We start from the raw sequence: 27,490 nt of genomic DNA, 5'->3' as shown, positions 1-27,490 counted from the left end.
TTGGTCTCACTTTCTCCTTACATTTTCCTCTAAAACATGGGGTGACCATGAAAACAAAAAGGGAAAAAAATCAGGACACATTTAAAGTTGACACCTTTTACTGTTTTATAACCAAATAAAAATGTCAGAGAATACATATATTGGACAGGTCCCAGAAAATGTTTGCCCTCTTCTCCCTTTAATTCTGTGTACTGGCCTAAGGGGAAACAAGCAGCTGGAAGAAAGGTGTATCCTGTGGAGAGAGCGTTCATGGGTCCGCTGGAGAGTATATTCGAGGAAAGTTGCATCACTTGGGTGGAAGGGGGCAGGTTGGAACCCAATGGAGCCCTTTTCCAGACACGTAAGATGCCATTCCAAGTGGGCTGATTTAGTGACTCCAGGGCACTGCACTCCTTAGCTGGGGTGCTTAGATACGCCTGGAGGAAGTCACGTTCCTCCTTAATGACTGGTCCCCCAGTGGGGCAGCCAGCCACTGAGAAGGAAGAACTGATGGGGCAGCAGGGGCAAAAAGGCAGCTGTGACTGGTCAGTCCTGATGACCCCTGCATCAGGAGAAGAGGGCACTTTGCTTCTTCATGGCTGGTCCTGTGACATCACATTGATAGCACCCAGTTTACAAACTGCGCATGGGCCGGCATCAGAGGACTCCCAAGGCATGGAATAACTCAGTCATTAGGAAAATACTAGATAGATGGCTTTAGGCCAGGGCCTGATCACACACATGATCCTGGACAGCATGGACAGAAGCCGTTGAGAGGCTGGCATGCTCATCTTCCTGATGAGGCATTGGGCACCCCGAGAGAAAGGGGCTTTCCCAAGTTTGAAAGGAGCTAGTCTCTATAAGATTATTGAGCCTCCCATTCATGCACCAAGATTATGCCAAAAAAAAGAGGGAGGAAGTGGGGGGCTGTGCAAAAGCAAGGAAACTTTGGCAGTCTACAACACTATCCAGAAGCTGTAATGGGGGCCCCTGACATGCAGTAGGGAGGCCACCTGGAAAGCATTGCTGGATTTGAAGAAACAATTAGGTTAAGTCCTTTATGGCAGTAAGGCTTAATGGGGCAACTCTTAAAGAAAGTTGAAAAGAAAACCTCACAAAACCAGCTCCAGTCACACTGTCTCCATCCAGTTCCCCTGTTGCTCCTGCTCACATCAAGGCTTTCTTTTACATGTGTGGTTCCCTTAGCTAGAATGCTTCCCCGTCACCTAGTTAGATTGCTACTAATCTTGCAGATGTCAGCTTATATGTCACTTCCTTGGGGAAACCTCTGGCTACTCCTCATTGAAAACTCAATTCAGTCTTTGATTACATGCATGACCACTGATGAAGATTCAGCCCTCCTAGATTGTAAGCAGCCAGCCCTGATGGTCTGGTGGTTAAGAGTCAGCACTCACCAGTATTTCAGATACCAGCAGGGTCACTCCTGGTGGACAGGTAAAAGCAGGGCTTCCAGACTAAGACCAACTAGGAAGAAAGACCTGGCCACCCACTTCCGAAAAAATTGGCCATGAAAACCCTGTGAATCGCAGCGGAGCATTGTCTGATAGAGCGCCAGAAGGTGAGAGGATGGCGCAGAAAGACGGGGCAGGGTTCCACTCTGCTGAACACAGGGTCGCTAGGAGATGGCATCAACTCCAGGGCACTAAGGACAAAGACTGTAAGTGCTCAGGCAGGGACTGTTTGTGTTGCTTGCCACTGTGTCACCAGCATTTAGTCCCACACCTGACACAACAGGTACTCAATAAATATTTACTGAATGAATACTATAGGAAGACATTTTCAGTCCAATATAAAACAAACAGTACAGCTGTCTCCAGGTTATAGGGCTGCTGCAAAGCAATTCCAAAAACAGGGTAAAAGAAACCAGCCCAAATTCTAAGCAGCCATGACCCCTGCCCTTTTTACTTCCTCCCAAACATAAAAGTAACATGCTAGATTATCAAATCCAAGGGTTTGCTGCAATAGTGAGGAAGTGAGACACCATAGTGGATCACCCAGATCTTTCCATTCAGAGAGCTGGTGGGCTTGTTGACAGATTACCAGGCAGCCCAAGGTGAGGAAGCTGCTTGCTCTAGAAGGGTTCCTGTTCTGGGGACCACTCCCCTCTGCCCCAGTGGCGGAGCCTCGCCCGAGAGGCTCCTCTTTCAGGCCCCTTCTGACCCTCTCCAAAGGCCCCAGTGGAAGGATGCTCACCGGCTCCCCTGTGCGCAGAGGGGAACCAGGCTTCCCTGACTCGAGGGATGCCCAGAGAGAGCCCTTCACAGAGGATGCACCCTCATGTGTGGGTGTGTGGGCGGCTGCGCAAACAGCATGGCGGCTTGCTGGGCGAGGGGCAGCACTGTGGGCCTTTGCTGCCAAGCAGTTCAGACCCAGTGAGTGATGAGTTCTAGTCTCTCCCCTTGGGTTTATACACGGGCTCCTCAGACTCTGGGAGAGGAAGAAGTGAGCAGGCCAGCTCCCCAACCCAGTATTCAAGCGTATTTTATTGAGTCCCTTTCTGTCAGAGGAGACGAGGTCTGACGTCACAGGCAGCAGGAAAAGCTCATTTACTGAGTGAGGGCATGAATGACCAAGTGGCTTCTCAGCATAACAAGGGAGCGTCTTGGAACTGGTAACGTAAGGTGCCTTGGGGAACAGGGGTGGGAGGGAAGCTTGTCACTCTATTCTCTTGTACCTTTTAAATTTTTGAATCGTATAAGTATTATCTAGTGAAAATACTTTAAACAAATTAAGCATAATGCCACTTTCCCAGGGGTGGGAGGTGGCGAGGGGGGTGGCTGGGACCCCTCGGTCTCGAGGTAGAATGTGTGTAAGTCTGACCTACAAATTGGCGCCACCACCAAAGCTGGCCTTTTCCTCCTTCAGAACCAGGCTTTGCAGATCTTCTCAACCAGGGCTTCTCAAACTTGAACATACACACGGATGACCTGGGAATCTTGCTGAAATGCAGGTTCTGATTTAGGAGGATGAGGACGGGGCCAGAGACTGCATTTATATCAAGCTCCCAGGTGATGCCCATGCTGCTGGTCCACAGACCACACTTTGAGTAGCAAGCTCTACAGCCACTAAGGGAGGGAAGCAGCAGAGTTCTGCAGGGTGGGGGTGGGGAAGGAGGGGCAGGGGTGAGGGAGTGAGGGCCTCCCTAACAGTTTTGGCCCCCCTAACAACAACTGCTTCCACCTGCTGAGTGAGTGCCATCCATTCTCATTAGCCCTTCAGACCCAGCCTTTGAGGAGAGAGAGAGGGAAGCTGGGCAGGGACACCCAGCCCCACAGAACTGCAAGAGCCAAACTACACAGGCAGATGATCTCCCATCTGGACACAACACTATGCCCAGAGCTTCCCAAGGCTGGGTGGTCAGACGAGCAGAGGCCTCCCTGCCTCCCCTTCCCCACCTTACCTACAAGCCCTCAGAGGCTGCCTCATCCCTCCAGTCCTTTCCTGGTTGCCTCCTTGGCCACCTTTAAATTTGACCCCTGGGGGCAAAGGCAAACATCCCCTTGGATGTTGGCCAAGGTCTTCCTCTGAGGAGCCCTCATTCTCTAGAGGGATTCGTGAAAGTCTCAGCTAGAGGCTGGAGGAAGGCCGGAGTGGCTGAGCCTGGCAGTGACGTCTGCTGGCTCTGGAGAGAATTACAATGTGCTCCCCTCCCTGAAGGCCAGGTCAGCGTCTCACTTAAGCATCTCTTGGATTGGGCCCAGCACACAGCAAAAAATGTTTACTGCATGTAAGAATGCATGAATGTCCAACTAGGTTCTCAGAAAAAATGAAAACACTCTAGGCCCCTGGCCGGCCTCCCTTCCCTCTCCAGGGCCTCCTTTTCTCCATCTGAGCCACTCTGGCCACTGGGAGGCTCCCCTCCCCACACGCAACAGCAAAAAGCTTGTAGCAAGATCCCAAAGTGCAGGAGATGACTGTGCCTGGAAGCCCCTGTCCCATGCAGACGCAAAGACGACTCTTCCCAGTTCAGAGCTGCAGGCGGTTCTGCCCCCAAGGTCTTCACCAAATCTGCGCTCTGCCAATACCTCTGGCTATGCCTCCACTGTCTGCAGGTTCTGCAGCTGCTCCATGTTCACCTTTCCATTGCCCAGGGGGCCAGACCTGTGGATGGGTGGGCAGAGGCACAGAGGACGGTTGGGAACACGGGGGACAGGGACGCCTCCCTAAAGGCATAGTCACCCGCAGCAGCCTCCCGCTGGCAGCACTGCAGGCAGTCAGAACATTCACAGAGAGGGGCAGTCTCAGGGTCCCTGGCCACAGCCCAGACACATGAAGATGCTCAGGCCGAGGCCTCTGGAGCTGCCCCAGCAATGAGCAGCAGCAGCCACCACATTGGCACCCTGAGCCTCCCACAGCGACAGGCAAGGCTGTGCCAAGACCAGCAGGGAGGCCATTCTTCCCTCTTGCAGGCTGAGGAGCTCAGGAAGTGACAGCTCAGGGAGCATGGGGGAGCTGCTGGGCGCCTGGCCTACCCCTGCTAGCAGATCCCCAGCCTCCACTGCTTCCTTGCCCCCACCACTGCAGCCCCCAGCCTCTCGTCTTTCTTTCCTCTCTCCTCGCCATTCTTCACCTTTCCTCCATTCCAGTCCATTTCTCACTCCTTCCCTGCCTAGGCCCAGCTCCCTGCCAGAGGCTGCCAATCCCCAGTCAGCAAGGAATGAAAGCTGGGGGCCGGAGGACAGTCCACCCCAGTCCAGTGAACTCCTGGGACGTGGTTAACAAGAGGAGACACACAGAACCCTAGCCTGACTGAGCACGAGATGTCCCTGTGTCCAGCCCCCAGTGGAAAAAGGGGGGAGGGGGAAATGCCCAGAAAGAGCCAGGCACCTGTTCAAGGGCACACAGCGAGGCAGAAGCAGAGCAGGCCTGAGAGGTGGCCTGCCTCAGCCCAGGGCTCCCTCCTAGCCCCAGGCTGTCATCTCTGCAGAAACGGCCAGGCTGCCCAGGGCTTCTGGGCAGCACCCCAGGGAAAGGCAGCCTGTAGGCCACCTGTCAGCACAGCCACCACCCTCCTGAGCCAGAGCAGCTCCAGAATTTCCACACGGAAGAGGGGCTTAGGGAAGTCATCTGATGTGGGTGGGGGATGGGAGACTTGAGAAGGCAGAATAACCTGATGGAGAAGCACTGGATTCCCGAGACACACCACCTGGGTTCAAATCCCAGCTCTGCCATCTATTAGCTGTGTGACTTGAGCAAGTTACTTAACCTTTCTGTGCCTCAGTTTCCTCATTAGTAGAATAAGGAATATTAGTGTCCACCTCAGTAAGTTGCTGAAATGAGTTAATATATACAGAGCTCAGCGCAGTGCCGGGCAGAGAGTAAGCCTGAGTAAAAGAGAGTCCGGTTATTGTCAAACGCCGGGATAGCACAGCAAGCAGACTGGTTTGCCGTTACTTAGGGGTACTGAGGAGCTAATGGGGGCCAGGGAGGGGCTAAGGCACCCCCCACACCCCCTCCCCCCGGAGTCCAGCTTGGATGGAGTCCTGGGTCCTGGCCGCCCTTGTGGCCAGGCCACCCCAAGAGCAGGGAGCACAGCGCCGGTGGGGCCATCTCTGCGGGGTCGTTCTCGGCCCTCTGCTGGGCAGGCCCTCACCTGGCAGCCCCTCACCTGGAGGGCTCGAGGAGCTGCCGGCATACGCAGCCGTTCTCCTTCGGGCCGCAGCCTCCGTCCTGCGCCTCGGGCAGCTCCGACAGCCCCGGCCCCACCGCGTCCTCAGCCTCCGGGGCCCCGCCCTGCCGCGAGGACTCCGCCGACCCGGGACGGAACTCTAGGTCCCTGGGCAGGACACGACCGTTAACCCTGGCCTGCGGAGCCCGGCGCCTCCCCCGGGACTGGCGGGGCCGGCCCTGAGAGCCACTCGCCCTGCAGGGGGCGCCCTCCTCCTCCGGCAGCTCAGTGGGCCGGCAGGGCCGTCAGGGCTCAGTCTGCGACCACGATCAGGGCTCAGGGCTCAGGGCTCGGCCTAAGAACCAGGGCTGCGGTTCAGTCCAGACCAGTGACGCAGGCTGACCCTCCACCCGCTGTCCCAGGCTGTGGTGGGGCTGAGGGAGTGCCAGGTGCCTGTTCCGAGCCCACCATCTGCAATTCATTCTGATCCCAGCCCCTCCAGAAAGCCTCCCCCAACGGCTGGGCCAGAGCCCCTTCCCCCTCCCTGTCCGCCCACAGACATCAGGATTGCCCACTCACGCTGTGTTCTGCCGCTCTGAACACACACACTCCCTACCAAACCCACAGCCCGATAGAGCCTGGAAATAGGCCCCCATGGTGGAAAAAAATCCCTTTCTTCCTTCCCTTCCCACTCCAGCTTCCCTCAATCTTAGGCCACAGGACCACCAAGTCTAAGAATCCTAAAACATAAGTGCTGGAAGGCACCATATGTAAACTAACTCTCCTGTTTCACAGAGACAGAAACTGAGGCCCAAATAGGCCTGGGACTTGTCCAAAGTCACCTAGGGAGACAGTGGCAGAGCCGGGCCTAGAAACCGGGTCTCCCGCCCATGGCCTGTGGTGGCGTTTTCTTCTGCCAGCGGCTCTGAGGCGCAATCCAGTCCTACAGAGCATATGCTCAGAACGTTCCACCTTCCCCTGCCCTCCCACGGGAGCTCCCGGGGCTCAGCCCTGCCTCTACTCTCCAAACGCCCACATCAAACCAGGGTAAAGACTCTAAGTCAGGAAGGGGGAGGCTGACCCAGGGGCTCCACAGGGCTGCCCTCAGCTGCTGGAGAGGACGAATAACTGACCTCACATCCTCGTACTTCTTGTTGCGGTAAAAGTGGCTCTTTTTGATGAGGTAGATGAGCACCAGGTCGCAGAAGAAAGCCCCCTGCAAAAAAGTTGGGGTCCCTGACTCGGAATCCTAGACTTCCAGAAAGCCACCAACCGCTTGACACGAGCTACATCCTGTGTGATCTTGCAGCAACGCTGAGGGGGCATCGTTGTCCCCACTTCGTAGATGGGGACACTGGGCTCAAAAAGAGGCACCTTTGTCCAAGGCCACAGAGCTGGGCCATGGTAGAGCCAAGGCTCTCCTGGAGTCCATCTGATCCCTGAGGCCAGGCACCCCCCCCCACTCCCCTAACCCCATTGGATCACGTCTTCACAAATGTGTGCTGAACACTCACCACGGGGGGCAGGGAGGATTAAGACAATGAGAACCTGAGGGACTCTTCTTCTGGCGCTGGAGACAAACACGTAAATTATGACACAGAGTGACATGTCCTATGACGGGGAGAGGAGCAGGGGGAGCAGAGAGAAGAAGGGACTTTACTTAGCCTGGGGAGGGACATCAGGGCTGAGTCTTGAGGTCTGAACAGGAGTTTATACAAGGCAAAAAAAAAAAAAAGTTCAGGAAGGGCATTGCAGAGGCAGGAACAAGCGTGTCATGCCAGGGAATTCCACAGGCCTGTGAGGGAAGAGCTAGAGAGACTTCTGGAGAGGTGGATGGGGACCAGCCTGTAAAGCTTCTTAGAGTATCTTCAAGGCATTGGTCGTAATCCTCTGGGGGAGGTACTGAGGAGTTTGAATAGGGGCAGGACACAGTCAGGATTGTGGCATTTTAGAAAGAGCCTCTGGTAGTCAGTGTAAGAGAGAGATTGGAGGGGATCTGACAACAAGGACATGACAGCGGTGCTCAAGGAAAGATGATGAGGCCTGAGCTAACCCAGCTGGGACCCACTGACAGCTGAACACGTGCACTTCACTGAGCGGGTTATGCAAATGCCCATCTCCTCCACCAGAGGGCGACACCACCCATGGCATGGGGGGATGGTTCTTGAATGAGGAAGGGCGTGGGGTGGGGAGAGGGTTGATGGATAGGCCACAGGTGACCTTGGTCCTCTGACCCTGGGCTCTGCACACCTGTTTTTTTTCCCCAGCTGCCAAAAATGTTACTTATCAATTCCTTGTTTCACAGTGATAAATAAATGGCAATCGGTAGGATATATTGGAGTATATGAGGAGGCCATTTGGTGTAAAGCTAATTCAGCCTGACCTTGTTTTTCCAAAAGGGCCTGATGTGGCCGTTGAGCATGCATTGTACATCTGCTTTAAATATTTACTATGTCCCAAAGACAAGAACAAATGCCCTTAAGATAAGGGTGCAACTTCCCCCACAATGGCATTTCCTTAAGGATAAGCATCTCTCCCTAGGCTAGGATGTGATTGCTGACTCACCCTGTGACCACCCAGCTGGAGACAGCAGACCTGCTACCTGCTGCGCCCATCAAGACAGCGGACCTGCTACCTGCTGTCTCGTGACTGTTGTAAAAGGGACATTGCAATCATATGTGATGCATGCTCTTTGACAGTATGTAACCACTCTGTACACCCCGCTTCTTTGGTGCCCTTCCTTCCTTGGGGAAGGGAGGCCCTGGCTAGTCCTTAGATCTGACTCATAATAAGCTCACCCCAATTTTGATTTATAGATTGGGTATGGATTATTTGCATTGACAACAGAGAACACTCCTCCATCCCTGCCCACCCTCTACCACCCCCTTTCCCGTTACCTTCATTTCACAGGTACGCCCCCCAGATGCCCCTGTGTTCTGACTGACCCACATCGTAAGAAAGTGATGACTGAAGGTGGCCGCTCTCTCAGAAAGTTACGTATGCAAACAGGCAGGGTTCCCAAACAACCCTGTTTGCAGTTAAGAGGAACCCTGTGGGGCTCACTTTCATCCACCGAGCACCTCCCAGGAGCATGGCCTCTATGAGTCCTTTACAGGACACAGTTTTCCTGGTCTCAATAAAGTCAATCCTAGGACCTGCCAGAAGCCTCAAGGGGCCTGCGGTAGCCTCCTGGGCAGAGGAAGGAGAGAAGAGGCTGCCGGAAACCCTGGCAAGAGGTTTGCTGGGATAGGCGCGAGCCACTCACTGACGACTCTCACATCTTTAAAAAACTTTCAGAAGAACAAAGGGGCAGGTCAGATTCGGAGGAAACCTTTCCCTGCCCTCCAGCCACTACTTCCTCTCCAGTGGCCCCCCTGGGCCCAGCTGAAGGACAGGCCTGAGGAAGGACTACAGCCTGACCTCCCTGCCTCTCATCTTTTTAGCCCCGTGACTCTCAACAGGGGGCGATTTCTCCCCCTGGGGACATTTCACGATGTCTGGAGACATTTTTGGTTCTCACCAGTGTGGGAGAAGGTGTTCCTGGCATCTAGTGGGTAGAGGCTGGGGATGCTGCTAAACATCCTACGATGCACAGGACGGCCCCACAGAAAAAGGAATTATCAAAATGTCAACAGGCCACGGTTGAAAACCCTGTATATACCCAGCTCCTGCATCTTTTTAGCAGAAGTGGAGATGAGGCTTAACAAGTTCAGGGTCTGACCCAGGATCCCAGGGAGCCCCTAGCCCCACCTCAGCTCCAGAGCTACAGCCAGATGCTTCTCTGGCTCTAGAAAGAGAAACTCGGGCAGTCACTGCCCCCTGGGGGCCGCTGGCAGGGTGAGAAGTCCCCGAAAGCCTTCTTTACCCATGTCCGTGCTGACCTCGCCAGCTCTCGTTCTTTCTGGGGCATGGGGACAGCCCCCCTGGGGCAGTGTCCCACTGCCAGTGCTCAGAGGGGAAACGAGGGGAGGGGAGAGGTACTCACAGCACCCATGAGTGCCACCCCAGAGCCCACGTTGATGATTGTGGGGATGATGCTGAACTTCCCCGCCTGGAGCAGAAAGAGACAAGGTGGGTGAGCCAAGCAGAGTGGACAGTGAGATCCCCAGGGACTCCAACCAGAGCCAGCCCGGGTCCCCTCTCAACATGCGCCACCTCGGACCCGCCCAGCCTCAGAATGGGAGACCCGCCCCACACACCTTGCCGTTCACCATCACATCAAAGCGGATCCCATAGGCTTTCATCAGAGTTCGGAACTCCACCCCATCTCTGTCTCGGTAGTATTTGGCAAACCTGGGGGAGACACAGCCCGGGGAGACCTCAGCCTAGCTGGGCATTCACTGTTTGGCAACACAGAACTCGGCTGCTTCAGAGATTTATAAGCATTCCCCGGAGCCCGGCTCTCAGCAGCCCCAGGAGAGGTTGCACACCCTCTTGCTGGCATTATGCTAAAGATTCATCCACATCTTTGAAATCCTGTGAAAGCCCATCCCCCAAGAGGCAAGAGCTTTCCCACTACACGCTGGGCCAACGCCCAGGCCACCAAGGCACTGAAGGAGCTGACCCAGCCGGGAAGCCAGGCTGGCCACGCGGTGAGCCCAGGGCGATGACCCGCTTCTCTCCTCTCCCAGACACACCCCCACTGCCGCCCCTCGCCTCCCCCAGCTGTCTCTCCCTGCACCTCCCACTCTGACACCCACCCCCAGGAAGCGGTGTCATGGCACTGGCACCCAGGAAAGGACACAAAGTGTGGACAGGGTCACAAGGCGGCAGACTTAGCCCTGTTTACCTGAAGTTGTACCCGGAAGAGATAGAGTTTTCTGAAAATTTGTTGTCCAGACGGCTAAAATGATAGTTAGGGTTGCATTCAGAGGGAGCTTTATCAAGATCACAGTCCCATTCAATCTGAATTCCTATCACACCGCCCTTGATGAAAAAGAAACAAGAATCAGTGCACAGATCTTTCTGGAGATGGACAGAAGTCACAGACCAGCTCTTCAAAGAGAGCTGGACGAGATGGGGGAAGTGCTCAGGCAAGGGGTCAGTGGCTGGAGCATCCTTCTGGGAGGAAGAGGAAAGGTCCAGGGTTCCAACCCCACCTGTCGAGTGGCTGAGAAAAGTGCATCGCTGACGCCCCCAGCCCCACATCCTCCTGCTCCGTGCTTCAGGGGAGCAGGGACCTCCCGAGGGGGCACACACTCACACAAGAGCTGGACGGGCCAGTGGGGCTCCTCTCAGCTCAGCTTCAGCTGATGCCCAAGGACTAAGAACCAAAGAGCAGGTGCCCACCGTGCCCCTCACCAAGTGCTGAGGTCCGAGCACAGGCACAGCCCGCTGTGTCACAGCTAATTCTTTTTTGTTTTATTTTTGTTTTGAGTTTTACACTTTTCATTTAATTAAGTATAATTGACATACAATATCATCACAGCTAATTCTGAAGACAGTGAGTCCCTGAGGCAGTGACTGTGCAGGGCCACCCACCCACAGGTCCCCCTAGCACCCTCTCCTCATTAAAGAGCCCAGGCCCAGAGCCCTCAGGCCTCCAGGGAGGGCTCCCCGAGCACACACCACCCACCTGCAGGGCCATCTCCTGGAATTTGTTCCCCGTCCAGCTGACCAGGGACCCCAGCCGGAAGATGGGGCAGTAGGGGTTCTTGGGGCCAAATCGACAGGACTTCAGGTAAGATCTGTCTTTGGTGTCCAGCACATTGGTCCTGGGTGGAGGCCGTGAACAGCAGTGAAATGAGAGTGAGACTTGCTGCTCCTGAGCCGGAAACTGGCCCTGACCCAGGAGACACTGGGCCCCTCACCCGGCCCAGGCTGAGTCCCTGACTTTCGCCCCTAACCGAGTCCTGACTACTTCTCCCGCTAACGTCCAACTGCAAGAAGCTCCACACCCCCAGCAGGCGGAGAGGGGCCCCAGCATCACCAGCGGTTCATTCACTCACGGTGTCACATACACGCCAGCACATGGGCCCATAAACAGCCACCAGGAGGGCCAGCCAAGGCCCCACCCCCGGATCCCCAGTAGCTAAGCCCCACGTACTTGGAGAAGTGGAATTTGGGGAAACAAATGAAGTTCTTTATGTAAACAGTGAAGTCTTCAGCCTGGCCCAGGAGTGGCTTCCTGGAAAGCAAGCAGGACAGCCTGTCCAGGAGGCCCTGGCCCCGCCCCTCTGGGCCTCCCCCGCCCTGTGCCGCGCTGAGGCCTCCTGCTCCCTGCGTCCCCCGGAGCCTTTGCTAAGGGCAGTTCAAGTGGTCATGTTGGGGTGGTGCTCAGGCCTTTGTGGCGTGTCCTGGCTTCTCCCTCAGAATGAGGATCCCAAGTGGACGTGTCTCCACCGTCAGGCTGGGACCCACTGGACGGGACCAGGTGACTCCTCAGGGTACCAAGGCCACAGCCACTCACGCTGGCCTGGACTTTGTCTCCACCGGGCACCAGGCGAAGATCTCACAGGTGCCCCTCTGCGCGTCCCCCAGCGGCAGGCAGCGGCCAGTCCTCACTCCTGCAGGGGTGGGACAGGGACAATGCCAGCAACCTCCCGGCTCCAAGTCCCCCTCTGCCCCAGCCCTGGCTGCTCCAGGCCTCACCATTTCCAGCCACAACAGGCTCCCCAGGAGGGCAGTCACTGTCATTATAGCACAGGGCGTCGGGGATGCTTTCACTCTGCCAAGAGAGAAAGGGCACCTGGCTCAGGGGGCCCCTGCAGGGGCCCCAGGTTAGAGCCAGGTCCCACCCCAGGAGTTAGGACAGGGATCCTTCCCCCGCCTGGGACCATACGCCCTTTGAGAACCTGCTTCTCCCTCAAACAATGCTGGTACGTGCACTGGTGCACACATCCCCCAGAAACCCCTGCTTCCGGAGAGGGGTGGACCCCACCCCTGCTGGTGGCTTTCCCGCCCCCTCCCCAGCTTGCAGCACCAAATCAAACCTCAGGACAGGTTCTCTGCCGCTGGTTGGGGGTCACGATCAGGTTGGTGACAATGAAGAAGACATTCTCTCCCTGAGGAACCAGAGAGGGGTTGGGGATCCTCATTCCCAGGGCTGCCTGGCAGGGGGCAGGGTCTCTGCAGGCGTGTTGGGGACAATGGGGCCACAACATTGGTGGATCCTGCCCCTACGCCCACTGACCTCGGAGTCCCTGAGTAGATATCTCTTGATAGGTCCCTTCCAGGCCCACAATCCCAAACTGCCCCCACCCCATGGATCTCTATTCTGACCTTAGCCTCTGGGGGCCAAGTCCAGATCTGGGAGGAGAAGGGGCAGTGACGGGGTGGCCCTGGGCCTGGCCCAGGCCTGTTGTGAAAAGGCCAAGGAGCCCTTCCTAGGGGCAGTGGCTAGTATAAGGGAGGGGCTCTCTGTGCCAAGCCACCTGACTCACACTGACCTGGAAGTTCTCTGAGCCTATTTGGTCTCAACAGGCTCAGATTTGTTGGGAACAGAGTGCTCTCGTAAGGCAGTCGGGGGTGGGGGGGGGGTTGGTGTGGGGAGAAGGATCTGGGCAGGGTCTATCTATCTGCAAACCTTGGCAGCTGTCTTGGGCCAAAGGAGATAATGGATGGAGGGCCGTGGGTCCCCGAGCAGCTTCCCATGTGACCCACCCAGAGCCAGGCCCTCCCAGCCTGGGCCCCAGTGGTGAGTTGGGGCTCAGACCTGGGGTGGGATGACGTAGTCGGCAACATCCCAGAGCCGCTCCCCGAGCTCCGAGGTGTTGGTGAAGGTCACACCCTTGACTTTGGTGATGATGCTGCTCTGCAGGGAGGTGTCTGTGTCTTGGTAACCCTTCTTTATCAGGAACACCCAGCTGTGGGGAGGGGGCAGCAGGTGGGCGTCAGCCTTGTTGCTGCCCTCAGGGAAGTTTCCCCAGGCCCAGGATGCAGTGGGGGCAGGCTTGGGACTCCACCCTTCCCACCAGCTCCTGGGCGGGGGGTCACAACTCCCACTGCTGCCTGAAACCCCATCCTGCAAGCAGCAGAGGTGACAAGAAAGCCCAAGGCAGAGACCGCTGCTCTCAGGACCTGAGGCCCTGCAGTTGGGCAGGTCTGTCCTGAAACCTGCTCACCCACGCACTGGCCATGTGACCTCGGGCAAGCTTATGAACCCTGGGGGTGAGCACAGGGTAACAGTGCCTTCCACCAGGGGTGTGAGGATGGTTAAAGATAGTGCATAACCTGAACTAACCACAAGGAGACCTCAGAAAATCCCACCTGAGGGTCATTCTACAAAACTAGAGTGCAAAATCCTGTGACACCGAAAACATAAGCAACAAAAGAAGATAGACAAGTTAGACTTCATCAAAATTAAAAATTTTTGTGCATCAAAGGCACTAACGAGAAAGTGAAAAGATAACCCACAGAATGGGAGAAAGTATTTATGAATCATATATCTGATAAGGGTCTGGTACCCAGAATACAGTCACACGTCAGTTAACGATGGGGATATGTTCCAAGAAATGCATCGTTATGCTATTTTGTCATTGTGCAAACATTGAAGGGGAGGAAGACTATCCTCTACCCACTCTGGGTCCTTTCTGGCTGGGCTACAAATTAAATTGACATGAGACCGAATAGCAGGAGAAAATCAAACAAAGCTTTATAACATGTACATGGGATAGACCAGGGAAACTGAGTTTCTCAACAAATGGCGGAGGTTTTCACCTTAAATAGCATATTCAGGTAGACAAAGGAGGATGTTGGGGGTGGGGGAGTCAGCTATGGGAGATTACCAGAAAGCACAGTGAACAAGAGTATGCAGATTTAAGTTCACATGGATAAGAGTTTCTAGAGATAAGGTCATCTCCCCTTCTTCCTGGTACAGAGAGGGAGATACCTTTACAAATGGAGATTTCCCTTATAAATGTAAATGTTTGGTCTTAGCAAGAACCCTCCCAGTCTATCAATAAAATAACCAAGGTAAAAAGACATATTTTGAGGTGATCAATTTTGATCTCCCACAGTCCCGCCTTTGAAACTAAGAAGTTTCACAGTCCTTTTGAAACTTAAGAAGTTTTGCAGTCCAGAAGCTGAGTTGGCAGATTGTGCCATCTCATTGAACACATTTCTTAGTCCTGATAATAGATCAGTCCAGTTAAGTTCATTTTAGGTGATGATGTTGGTGGGCTCCCACAGTTAGGCCTATATTGTGGAAGCAAGCAATCAGGTATTTAATAAGCATTTCTATGGAAACAAAAGAAAAACAAGGTTAATGGTTGGGGCAAATTATAAACCAGTTTTTGAGCTCAGAGGACAGCCAGCTAAGATTTCTAGATGTTAGCGTCAAAGCGTCTTTTGCAGCTTAAAATGTCTCTGATGATGTCATAGCTAATCTCTAAGTTTATATCAAGCCAGCTTCAGTTTGCAAGGCTTCAGGAAAAGGGCAGGTTCAGTTCTCAGTGATTCCAAATGAAAATGACAGAAAAAATCAAAAACATTAGTTTGGAGATTTGTAGCCAGATATTTCAGGAGACTGGAAGAATTCAAGATCCAGTCCAGTTAACAGATATAAAACAAAAACCTCAAAGATAATTAATAAAACTAGGATCTAATATCCACAAATGTGTACTATAGTTTCCACTGAAATATAATTTTTCTCTCTAAAATCACCCTCATTCTTTGTAAAAGATAGCCAAATTGAGACTAACTGGTTTGCAAAATAAGCCTAGTTTCAATAAATTTGGCCCAATTATTTACATAAGAACAGCAAGAATAGCAATTGATCATATAAGCTCTTTTAAATCTGCTTTGCTGAAACTTTTTATAAGGAATCTCAGATTGAACTTCAAACGCCTCTCGAGGCCAGGAAAGCCAAGCCAAGCCAAGCCAAGGATTTTGTCATCAGACTTTGCCTGCAATACCCACAGATTTGGGTGAATTCCTCTCTTTTTCAAGGTTCCCCAAAATATTTTGAAGTTCCTTGCACCTGCCAGATAAGTGACATTCCTTACTTGTCCAGTAAGTGCTGCTTGGAACACTGAACATAAGGTACCAGGCCAATATTTCCACGTGGCTTTATTCTAGAAAGTCCAATATTTGTCAAATATAGTATTCCAGTCAAAGCTTTGGTAATATAACCAATGCTTCCAATTGTGTCCTGTTATAAGGAGAACAGATTCTTATTGAACTTATGTAAATAACTATATTGCCATGAAATAAGAATATTTACTTACTAAGAGTTTTCAAATTCTGGAGGGATCAGGTAGAGAGAAAAGATAAATATTTTAATTCTACTTACAAAAGTATAATTTACCAAATTGCCATAAGTCATAGCTAGCTCAGCAGAAAAGAGAAAAAGTTTTCCTTAAATCTGAAAAAACAAAACGTTAAGAAAAATCAGCAATATTTCAAACAAAAGTCATAAAAATTATAATCATCCTCATCAGTTCATTCAGTTCAGTGTAATCGATTCTTGATCTTAATCTTGTTAGCAGTTTTATGAGGTCAGTTTCTCCATTAGAGTTCTGTAATTTCTTATCCAGTTCAGTTTTATGATCTGAAAGTTTGTCAGAAACCTGTATTCCAGAGTAAACATTAGAGTCCTTTCCATGAACTTCTCTGAAGATGAAACATATTTGCAAAAGCATCAGAGTAAAACAATAACTATCTGTAAACAACAAAAGGCTTAAAAATGACAATTGACAAAGAAATTTGGTTATTTCTGTAACATACAGCACTTTAAGATAACTAGAATTATGACTGATAACCAGGACAGATCAGAATTCTAGAATGTTATATAATTTTTAAAACACTTAGATCAATAACATTTACCCACACAATATCGTAGGTCCCTATGAAACAATGCTTAGTTATCCATTTAACCAAGATGACAGTTAAAGATTTTTAGGCAAATGCAGAAAATTAAATAGCTGTAAAAAAAACCTTAGCACCTGTGATTAAAGACCTGATAAAAACAATATAGGAAATTTATTTGATCTTACTTTCCTTGAATACAAACATATTTTCCTTATTAATTTCTAGTAGCTTTAATCACATATTAGAATTTTAACCCTCAGAAACCTTAATTTTTAAGTAAAAACTAGAAGTAAGCAATTATAAACTTTCTTTTATATTAGCATTTCGTGGCTTGGCCAATTTATAAACACTTTTCATAATTTCTAGAAACATGTTACTTTATAGTACAATCTTTTAATAAAACACAAGACATGTTTACCAATAGGCCCAAAACACCTTTTAGTTTTCCTGCAATAAGAAGCCAAAAGTAGACAAGCTTATATTTAGTAATTAATATCTAATATCTTATCTTACTTGAAAATGATCTAAATACTCAATGATTTTTTTATCATTTAATTTAACTTTGCAAAACTTCAAAGTTTTAAGTTACCAAAGAGATTTTGGAAGTTAATTTAAGTACACATGTCACAAACTATAAACCAGCTTTCAATTACCAGAGATTATTTCATATCACATTAACTTGAAAGACATGTAAGTGCTTACTTTAAGTCAATTAAACAGAGCTCTTGATTTTGGCCACCCAGAGGTAAAATATCACAATACATAACATACATATAGACACACATGAACACACAGATAGACATAGAGACGTGAAATTTTTGTTATGATTCAGATGTAATACTAAACCCATCAGTTTCTGAGAAACATCTGCATTCCAAAGAATGGCTCTCAGGTCCTAGAGAAGATGGGAGCAGGAAATCTGTATCATAAAGGCACAGAGAAACCACTCAAGTTTTCTCCAAGATAGAGTTCCTGGGGCATATCTGCCTTACCTCTAAGACAAAGACAGTTGCTTCCAGGTCCCCAAAGAACTGGATTACAATTTGAATGACAAAGTTGACCCACCCTTCCAGTTACTTTTTTTTTTTTCACTTATTTGTTTTATATCAGGGAAAATTTTAACTTAAGAAGTGAATCAAAAGATTTGTATGTGCTAAACTTTCAGGACACTGTATCACACCTTTAAAAGTTTGCACCTCTCTAAGTGTACAATTTAACCCTAGACCTTGACAGGGGGAAGCTCCCATTATCTTCTTTATTAGCATCTGATATTAGCCTCTAGTTTTTATCTCATATGGTGTGGCCTCAGGCAACCCTACTGACTTTCTTTTCCTAAATTTAATTAACACTGTCTGAAGGGTAGATTTATACACTCTCTTACAATCAGGCATGGGAAATGTTCCCTTTTCCCAGTGAGACACAATATCTATTCCCATAATACAATCTATAATACAATCAGGCAAAAAGAGATACAATCACTTCACATAAAAGCCCATAAATAAATCAGTGTTTCTAAAAAATTTCATCTGAATTCCATCACCTCTTATATCTCTAATCATAGTTTTCTTTAGGACTTTATCAGGGCCGGCCTGGTAGCACAGGCAGTTAAAGCGCGCACACTCAGCTGCGGTTCGGATCCTGGGCGTGCACCGACGCACCACTTGTCAAGCCATGCTGTGGCGGCGGCCCATATAAAGTGGAGGAAGATGGGCATGGATGTTAGCCCAGGGCCAGTCTTCCTCAGCAAAAAGAGGAGGATTGGCAGATGGTAGCTCAGGGCCGATCTTCCTCAAAAAAAAAAAAAAAAGAGGACTTTATCAATAGGTCTTGGTCTTATAATTTTGGACAAGGGAAGCATTCCCAGTCAGACATTTTATTTTATTTATTTATTTTTTTTTGTGAGGAAGATCAGCCCTGAGCTAACATCCATGCTAATCCTCCTCCTTTTGCTGAGGAAGACCTGCTCTGAGCTAACATCTATTGCCAATCCTCCTCCTTTTTTTCCCCAAAGCCCCAGTAGATAGTTGTATGCCATAGTTGCACATCCTTCTAGTTGCTGTATGTGGGACGCGGCCTCAGCATGGCCGGAGCAGCGGTGCGTCAGTGCACGCCCGGGATCCGAACCCGGGCTGCCAGTAGCAGAGCACACGCACTTAACCGCTAAGCCACGGGGCCGGCCCTACCAGTCAGACATTTTAAAACATACTCAGACAAAGTTGATACAACCTCTTTATATAAAATTAGCTTAAACATTCCAACCTTTATAATCTTATCAACACTTACACTTTCACATTTTTTAAAATTTAATTGTAACCTGAGTCTTAAGGCTAGTCTAATTTTTTTCCTTATTTCTTCTTCTTTTTTTTTTTTTAATTTGGCCTTTTCATGGGTACCAATAAAACAATTATGGTGAGAGCTCTCAAAAAATTTTTTTCCCCAATTTAGAATTTTTCCCAATTTAAATGATCCATTGTCTGGCCACATTGACGAGTAGGATCTTAATCTTAACAGCACTCATACCAAAGCTTAACCATGGACACACAAGGCGTCCCCAAAAGAGAATTCACTCCCCAAAATGAGAAAGCACAACAAGGAGACGACAAAGGCCCCTTACGAAACGGCAAATGGGACCCCTTATGACAAACCTGAGAGCAGACATAGCCAGACAAAGACCGTGTCCCTTGGAACCCCAGTTTACTTGACTGGCCACCAAGACGCGTGCCTGTACATGCATCCTCTGGATGGTGGAGACCAACGAGGTCACAAAGCCAAGCTCTCAAGACATAGAACAAGACAAAAGCCCAGATGATAGGCTTATATAGATGCCTGTGTCTTATGACCAATGACAAAAAAAGACAGAGACAAGGACTATTTCTGGGAGGAAAAGGATCACTTAACCAATGAGTACTCAACCAGATCCTAGAGTTGCTGAGTCCAAGAAGCTAGATTCACCAATATTTTCTCCTGCTAATCTAAATTTATAAAGAAAAAAAGTCACCGCTCTCATTTCCACTGGACCCTGCAGGCAGAGATCCAGGAGACTGACATGGTAAGAACTCTTTACCTCCTGCAGGCGCTTGTCAGGGGTCCAGGACCTCTCAGCTGCAATAGTCCAGGAGCGAAGAGCGTCCAGCCAATGCAATTTTTATCCCACCCTCGTTGCCAAACTGAAGGGGAGGAAGGCTATCCTCTACCCACTCTGGGTCCTTTCTGGCTGGGCTACAAATTAAACTGACATGAGACCAAATAGCAGGAGAAAATCAAACAAAGCTTTATAACATGTATACTTGGAAGAGACCAGGGAAACTGAGTTTCTCAACAAATGGCGGAGGTTTTCACCTTAAACAGCATATTCAGCAAAGGAGGGTGTTGGGGGTAGGGGAGTCAGCTATGGGAAATTACCAGAAACAAGAGTATGCAGATATAAGTCCTCACCTTCCACACTGATAAGAGATTCTAGAGATAAAGTCATCCCCCCTTCTTCCTGGTACAGAGAGGGAGATACCTCTACAAATGGAGATTTTCCTTATAAATGTAAATGTTTGGTCTTAGCAAGGACCCTCCTAGTCTATTGATAAAATAAGCAGGGTAAAAAGACGTATTTTGAGGTGGTCAATTTTGATCTCCTACAACATCATAGAGTATACTTACACAAACCTAGATGGTCTAGCCTACTACACCCTAGGGTATATGGTACTAATCTTATGAGACCACCATGGTATATGCAGTCTGTCGTTGACCGAAATGCTGTTATGTGGCACATGCCTGTATATAAAGAACTCTTACAACTCAACAATGAAAAAGACAACCCAATTTAAAAGTGGGCCAAGGATCTGAGTAGACATTTCTCCAAGAAAGATATATAAATGGCCAATAAGCACCTGAAAAGATGCTCAACATCATTAGTCATCAGGGAACTGAAAGTCAAAACCACAATGAGATAACACTTCACACCCAGTAAGATGGCTATAATCATAAAACGAAAAATAACAAGTGTTGGTGAGGATGCAGAGAAACTGGTACTTGCTGACAGGAAGGTAAAATGGTGTAGCTGCTGTGGAAGACAGTTTGGCAGTTCCTCAGAAGGTTATCATATGACCCAGCAATTCCATGCCAAAGAATATACCCAAGAGAACGGAAAACATATGTGTACATGAATGTTCCTAGCAGCATTAATCATAAGAGCTAAAAAGTAGAAACAGTCCAAATGTCCATCAACAGAGGAACAGATAAACAAGATGTGGTATAGTCATACAATGGGATGCTATTCAGCCCTAAAAGGAATGAAGTACCAATCCATACTACAACATGGATAAGGCTTGAAAACATGCTAAGTGAAAGAAGACAGACAAAAAAGGCCACATATTGTATGATTTGATTTATACGAAACATCCAGAATGTGCAAATCTATAGAGACAAACAGTAGATTAGTGGTTGCCAAGGGATGGTGGTAGGGGACAATTGTGACTGACTGCTAATAGAAACAGGTTTCTTTTGGGGGTGATAGAAATGTGCTGGAATTAGGTATTGGTGATGGTTGTACAACATTGTGAGTGTACTAAACACTGTTGAATTTATCATTTAAAATGGTTAAAATGGTGAATGACATGCTATGTGAATTTTACCTCAATTAAAAAATGGTAGGGGCCGGCAACGTGGCGTAGCGGTTAAGTGCACGCACTCTGCTGCTGGCGGCCCAGGTTCGGATCCTGGGCACGCACAGACACACCGCTTGTCAGGCCATGCTGTGGTGGAGTCCCATATAAAGTGGAGGAAGATCGGCACGGATGTTAGCTCAGGACCAGTCTTCCTCAGCAAAAAGAGGAGGATTGGCACGGATGTTAGCTCAGGGCTGATGTTCCTCACACACACACACACACAAAAATGGTAAAAAAAAAAAATCTGGTTCAAAAAATGTCAATGTCATGAAATACAAAGACAGACACAGGAACAATTCTAGATTCAAGGAGACCATGAAGACATGATGACTGAATACAAGGCACGATCTCAGATTTTCTTTTGCTATAAAGTAATTATTGGGACAATTTACAACAGGTCTGTAGGTTAGATAATAATATTGTTTCAATGTTAATTTTCTAATTTTCATACTTGTATTTGGTTAAATAAGAGAATTCCTTGTTTTAAGAAACACACACTGAAGTCTTTAGGAGTAAATAGGCATCATGTTTGCAACCTAGTGTTAAACAGTCAGAAAAAATTTCATATATGCGTGTGTGTGTGTGTATGTGTGTGGAGACACAAACAGAGAAGGACAACACCAATGGAGTAACATGTTAATATGTGGGGAGTCTAGATGAAGGGCATTAAAAAATTTTTTTATACTTGTCACTTTTCTGTTAAGTCTAAAATTATGTCAAAAAAACAAAAAACATTTTTCTAAAAAATGAGATGGCACATGTAAATTGCTTAGCATGCTGAGTGCCTGGCATAGAGGAAGAGTTCAATGAATATAACTCACCAACTTATTGTCGATGTTACTGTTAACGTTAGAGGTTGTCCAGGTTAACCTCCCCTTGGGAAAGTTGGGGAAACTGAGGCCAGGAGAGGGCAGGAAGCCGCCAGCCTGAGGTCATGCAGTAATGGTGTGGGATGTCCTGTACCTCCCAGGGCACCAGGAAGGGTTCTTGGTATAGCAGGTGCCAACCAGGAGGCGTCCGCCCTCCTCATCCCTGAGGGCAGGGCTGGCATGTCCTGGGCCCTAGGCTGTCCTGTCTCCGGACTGTGAGGGCTGTGACCCTTGAGCCAACCAATCATTTCAGTAAGGACACACTGGGCGGGGCCTGGACAGAAGCAGCAAATGCTCAAGGAACAACATTCATTCATTCATTCATTCACTCATTCATCTCACACCTATTCCCTAAGCAGTTAGGTGACACCAGGCCCTGTCCTCAGGGGTTCCCAGGCTAGAAAGAGTCAGACACAGACATTAAGCAAATGGTCCACCAGATAAGCATATAATTACACTGTGGGAATGCCTCGGAGGAAAAGAAGAGGGCTTACGGGACAACCCAGGTCTGAAGGATGAGTGGGCTAACCCCGCAGAGGAGGAACAGCGTGTACAAAGGCCTCAGGTGGGAGCAGCCAAGGGCCTTACGGCCTCCAGGTGAGGTCAGGGCTGCCCTCCCAGGAGCGGCGGCTGCTCCTGCTCCAGTCAGGAACTAGGAGGGACTCAACAGCATTTACTAAAGGAGTAAGAGATGCCTCAGCATCCCACTCATCTGGCATTTCCTCCCTCCACCTGTCCTCTCCCTACTCAGGCGTGAGGGCTCTGAACAGTGCCGGGCTGAACAACCCCAAGGAGCTGCCCCCTCAGCTGATGGTGCCAGCTCCTGCCAGGTGGGAGGGGATGGGAGAGGCTGACAGCCCAGCTGGGTGCAGGGGTAGAGGGCCCTGGGCAGGACCCCCTGCTGGATACCTGAGAGGCCAGCCACGGGTGGGGCAGGTTGACCAGAGGAGAGTTCTGGGACATGCCAGGCTCATGAGTTGTCCCAGCCCGGAGCTTGGCATTGAGCTCAGTGATTATAAATAACTCTTCTGGTGCCTGGGCCAGCGCAAGGCCAGGGCCCGGGGAGACTCCTGTGGCGACAGCTGCAGCCCAGCCCCCTGCATCCTTGCCCCCTTCCTGTAGCCTTGACGCTGGGGGCTCCAGCCCTGGAGGACAGAGCTGCCCACGGAAAGCCTCACAAATCGAGGAACCCAGAAGTCTCTGCCCACATCTCATCACCTCCAGAGCCGGTGGGGGAGTAGAGGGCTCCCTTCTTACCCCCTACCCTTACACCAAGGGCCCATGGAGGGACCCCCCCCCCCCCATGCAGGGTCATAGACACCCCAACCACAGGGAACAGCATGTACACACACGCCGATTCCAGGACCCTGGAGAAGGTCCCGCTGCTGGCCTCCGCCGCCTCCGCCACCTCCGCCACCACCACCACCCCTACGAGCCCCCCACCCCTCCCCCCCCGTCCCCCGCCTCTCCCCCTCCCCTTCCCCCTTCCTGAAAGCCCCCGGAGAACTCACGCCACGAGGTACGTCAGGATGGAGACCTGCAGCAGCCGGTAGAGCAGGCCCACCTTCTTGGTCTTGGCGATGACATACTTTTCGGTCTTGTAGTCGAACAGCGACCGGCAGAGCTCCTTGCAGCCCGCCTGCCCCATGCCGCCGTCTCACCCGGGCCTGCCCGCGGCGCGCCCGGGCTGGACCCTCCGACTCGGCGCTGCGGCGGCCGGTGCGCGGCCCACGGGCATGGGCCGGCGGGCGGGCGCGCGCCGAGCGCTGGACTGCGCGTCTGCCCGGCGGGTATCGGCGTGGCCACTCAGAGCCGCGGCTGGGAGCGCGGCGGGCCGGCGCCGGGGCCTCGCACCGCGACCTTGCCGCACCGCGTTCTCTCCCTCCTCCCGACAGGGACGCCGCGACCGGCCGCCCAGCCGCTGGCCCGGGAGGCGCTCCCCGATCCCCCAGGACCTCGTGTGCGGCCGCCGCAGCGGAGATCGCTGCGCGGAGGTGCGAGGAGGAAGGCGAGGCGAGGGGGTGTGAGGTGGGAGGCGAGGGGGTGTGAGGTGGGAGGCGAGGAGAGGAGGAAGTGCTCCTTCTGTGTGTGTGTATGTGTGTGTGTGTGTGTGTGTGTGTGTGTGTGTGTGTGTGAGGAAGATCAGCCCTGAGCTAAGCTAACATCCGTTGTCAATCCTCCTCTTTTTGCTGAGGAAGATTGGCCCTCGGCTAACATCTGTGCCCATCTTCCTCCACTTTATATGGGATGCTGCTACAGCATGGCCTGACAAGTGGTGTGTCTGTGCGCGCCAGGATCCGAACCTGCGACCCGGCGCTGCCCAAGCAGAGCGCAGGAACCCAACCGCTCCTTTAAAAGCAAACCCTGCTTTCTCTACTCCCAAAGAAATCCTAAGGGGGCCTCCTATTGAATAGAAGGGGAAACTGAGGCCAGGGCAGGCAGGACCTACAGCATGGGAAGTGGAGGTGATGAATGGATAAAGAGCGTTTGTAGGTAAACACAACAGGTTTCTGGATTTTCGTAGCTCCCTGGGGGAAGCCTGCTCCTGGCCTCAGCCCCCCGGGCTGGGACAGACTAAAGACTTGTCCGGTCCCTGGCTCCCCGTCCGCTGTGATTACATGGGTGTCCTACTGCAGCCGCCACTGCAGGTGTAAAACCCCACTCTCACAGGGAGTCAATTGCCAAGCCAGTCCCAGTGCCCACAGCATGAAGGACTCTGCACCACACCTAGGACAGGTGGGGCAGGGGCCATGGGCGACCTAGGATCACAAAATATGCCTGGAGAGAGGGCGGGCACCAACTGCCTGACATGTTCCCAAAGCAAGAGATGGACCTTATCTAGGCTGCTAAGACCACCCCGCTCACAGCGTCACCAGCCATGGACTGCTTCTCTTGTCCTGTCTAAACGCTAACCTTTTTTTTCTTGTCTTGTTGGACCTAATCCTCTTGTCTTGTTGAAAGGAGCAGAAGTTCCTTTCTCTAACGCTTTGGGGTCTTGAGCTTATGCCAGCTATATTCCAGGAAGAAGCTCTGAGTGACAACCTCTCTGAACAGGCCCAGACCCACACAGAAAGAAACCACAAGAGTGATATCTGCACAAACAGGCAGACAGTTGTTCTAAAATATCCTGCCCTCCTTTAATATATAAATTCTCCTCCTCTGAGAGGGGCAAAGCAGCCATTTTTAGATCATGCCATGTATGTAAAAGCATGATTTCAAACCACACACACAAGCTTATGCCCACCTCTACATGCGATGATGAAACTTCCCCTTTGAATATTCATTCCCTACCCCAAATAAAGGTACCCACCTCCTCAGGCTCAGGGAGCCATGGCTTTGTGAAATCATTCCCTATGGTCTCCTTTTTCTTTACTATATGCTGCAAATAAAATTTCTGCTTTGTGTGATAGCTACTTCTGGTGTAGTTTGAGTAACTTACCAAGAAGGGGACTCACATTTGGTCCGGTAATAACAACACGTGAAATTAAATTCGAGGGAGCGGGAGCAGGGATGAAGGAGGGCAGCTCCAAGATCACAGCTGCAGGGAGGCAGGGCCCTGGGTGAGCTCCCCCGGTGTGTCGAGGAGCCGTGCATGCTCATTTCTTGCATCTTGCCCTCCGACCAGAAGCAGTCCTGCTCCTCTCCTGCCCTGGCCCTCACGCATGAGAAATTCCCTTCCCTGAACCACAGGCCCTGGGAGTTGGAGGGACCCTGAAGTTCACCAGATGTGATCTCTAAACAGAAAAGCCTGGGGCGGGGTTCCAGTTTTAGGGCACACAAGAATCATTTGGAAGACAAATGCACATTCCTGGGCACTGCCCCTAGTATTTTCCTTCACTAAGTCTAGGACGGGGCCTGGAAATCTATATTTTGCTCTCAAAATGTCATTTGGGAAGCACAGATCTTTGTTTCACAGATCTTTTCATCAATTTCAATTCCAATGCCATTTCCTCATAAATGCCTGTTCTTATTCCCACTCATCAAAAGTGGCCTCCACCCCACTCACTTTCTATCCCATTACCCCTCCTTATTCCCTTAGAGCACTTGTCACTCCAGGATATCTTCTTGTTTACTTATTGAATGTGTCCCCCACTAAGACCAGATGTCTTAAGCTCCCGGAGGGCAAGGACCTCGCCTTTGGACATCTCTGTGTCCCATGCCCACCACTATGCTTGCCATATAATAGTTCAGTACATATTTGTTGAGTGACTGAACAAACCCAGGCCTGATTTTATTTTCTTTTTTGTGAGGAAGATCGGCCCTGAGCTAACATCCATTGCCAACCTTCCTCTCTTTACTGAGGAAGGTTAGCTCTGAGCTAACATCCATGCCCATCTTTCTCTATTTTATATATGGGACACCGCCACAGCATGGCTTGATGAGCGTCACGTAGGTCAACACCCAGGATCCAAACCCACAAATCCCAGGCAGCTGGAGTGCGCAAACTTAACCACTACGCCACCAGGCTGGCCCCTGGCCTGATTTTTTTAAACAGGGAATGAGTTTGGAGCTGCCACCCTGTCCCAGTCATAACTGGGACTTTAGAAGCTGATGTCATCCTGGAGGAAAGCCTTGGGAACTGTCACCAGACCTCCCTTTCCTCACTCTCCTGCCAGCCTCTTCCCCAGCCCTCCCCTCACAAAGCTCTCCAACACTCAGAGAGGACGCAGCCTCAATTGAGTGACATCACACCTATGAAGATGCCCACCAACCTGAGCCCATGAGGGAAGGCGGCCTTTCAGGGTTCTCGAGGTCTGTCCTAGAGATGAGCTTGAGGTCGGAAAGCATCGCCCCCACGGGGCCCCCCCGCCTTGCACAAATAGCACATATGATGGTGCCACGTTGGGTCTCTCCACTCCCCAAAGGGAGTTCCTGTTTGTTCGCTGAGGGATCCCCCAGAGACCAGGTCTTCATTTTGCAGGTGGAGCAGAGCCTACGAGTAGCCCCTGTCCAGGGCACTCCCCCCGTTCTTGATTCCTCAGACCTTCACTGAGCACTGACTGTGTGCTGCTGGAGAGGCTGAAATGCCAGGTTCCCCGCTCTCTGTGGCTTGTCATAACTGCCACTCTGGCTTTAGAGAAGGGGCTCTGCTCTTATTTGCCCTCCAGTGTGGGCAGCGCCCCCCGAACCTCCCACGGCCCAGCCAAGACCAGGCTGCAGTTTCTGACAGAACTATCCTGAAGCTTTAGAGACCACAGGAGGGATGACCAGAGGGGAAAGAGCTGCTCTCAGGGCCGGGGCCGGACCCCTCCTGCGGGGGCCCTCACGGCACAGCTTCTTAGACGAGGTCCACACCCAGTGGTGGGTCATGAGATCAACTGCCTGGGTTAAAACCAGCATATCAAGAGAAAAAAAAGAGAGAAGGATAAAAAATATCAGAGCATGTTTAAGGAAGTAAGGGCAGGCGTAATTCTGTGCGAGTTTCGTTTGAAGTATGAGTGTGTGCATATGACATTGTGGAGTATATTCCTTCATGTCATGGTCAAAACAACGTGAAAGATACTTCTCACAAGGTGAAAACACAAGTATCTGTGATCTACCTCCACGGGGCTGGGGCCGGCTCACCACCCCCACAAGTTCAGGCCCAACACCCATTTTACCCAGAG

General features: G+C 50.8%; 1 protein-coding gene across 2 annotated transcripts; it reads right to left on the bottom strand.

The window, feature by feature from the left end:
• Positions 1-79: 79 nt before the first annotated feature.
• On the bottom strand, positions 80-23,563 carry P2RX5 (purinergic receptor P2X 5). 2 transcript variants are annotated; one of them, XM_087440621.1, is made up of 13 exons: positions 23,396-23,563; positions 13,263-13,413; positions 12,541-12,612; positions 12,200-12,275; positions 12,018-12,114; positions 11,655-11,735; positions 11,184-11,322; positions 10,398-10,534; positions 9,808-9,901; positions 9,594-9,659; positions 6,742-6,824; positions 5,609-5,776; positions 80-4,101 (listed from the first exon to the last, which is right to left on the bottom strand). In XM_087440621.1, the coding sequence occupies exons 1-13, from the start codon at positions 23,530-23,532 to the stop codon at positions 4,032-4,034; spliced, it is 1,371 nt and encodes a 456-aa protein (XP_087296747.1). In that variant the 5' UTR covers positions 23,533-23,563; the 3' UTR covers positions 80-4,031. The 2 variants fall into 2 exon arrangements, with proteins under 2 accessions (XP_087296747.1, XP_087296748.1); XM_087440622.1 differs by lacking the exon at positions 5,609-5,776 and having other exon boundaries at positions 23,396-23,560.
• Positions 23,564-27,490: the final 3,927 nt, after the last annotated feature.

Source organism: Ceratotherium simum, chromosome 16 (genome assembly GCF_057802395.1).
Source record: "Ceratotherium simum simum isolate JZ-2026a chromosome 16, ASM5780239v1, whole genome shotgun sequence".
Taxonomy (NCBI): domain Eukaryota; kingdom Metazoa; phylum Chordata; class Mammalia; order Perissodactyla; family Rhinocerotidae; genus Ceratotherium; species Ceratotherium simum.
The sequence above is the reverse complement of the archived record's forward strand: the minus strand, read 5'-3'. Positions and strand labels throughout refer to the sequence as shown.

Excerpts from the sequence above, each read along its gene's own strand:
- P2RX5 (XM_087440621.1), bottom strand. The coding sequence starts at position 23,532 with ATGGGGCAGGCGGGCTGCAAGGAGCTCTGCCGGTCGCTGTTCGACTAC. Across the intron at positions 12,115-12,199 it reads GCCTGTTGTGGCTGGAAATG|GAGTGAGGACTGGCCGCTGC; the intron begins GTGAGGCCTGGA and ends CCACCCCTGCAG. Across the intron at positions 4,102-5,608 it reads CAGCTCCTCGAGCCCTCCAG|GTCTGGCCCCCTGGGCAATG; the intron begins GTGAGGGGCTGC and ends ACCCATCCACAG.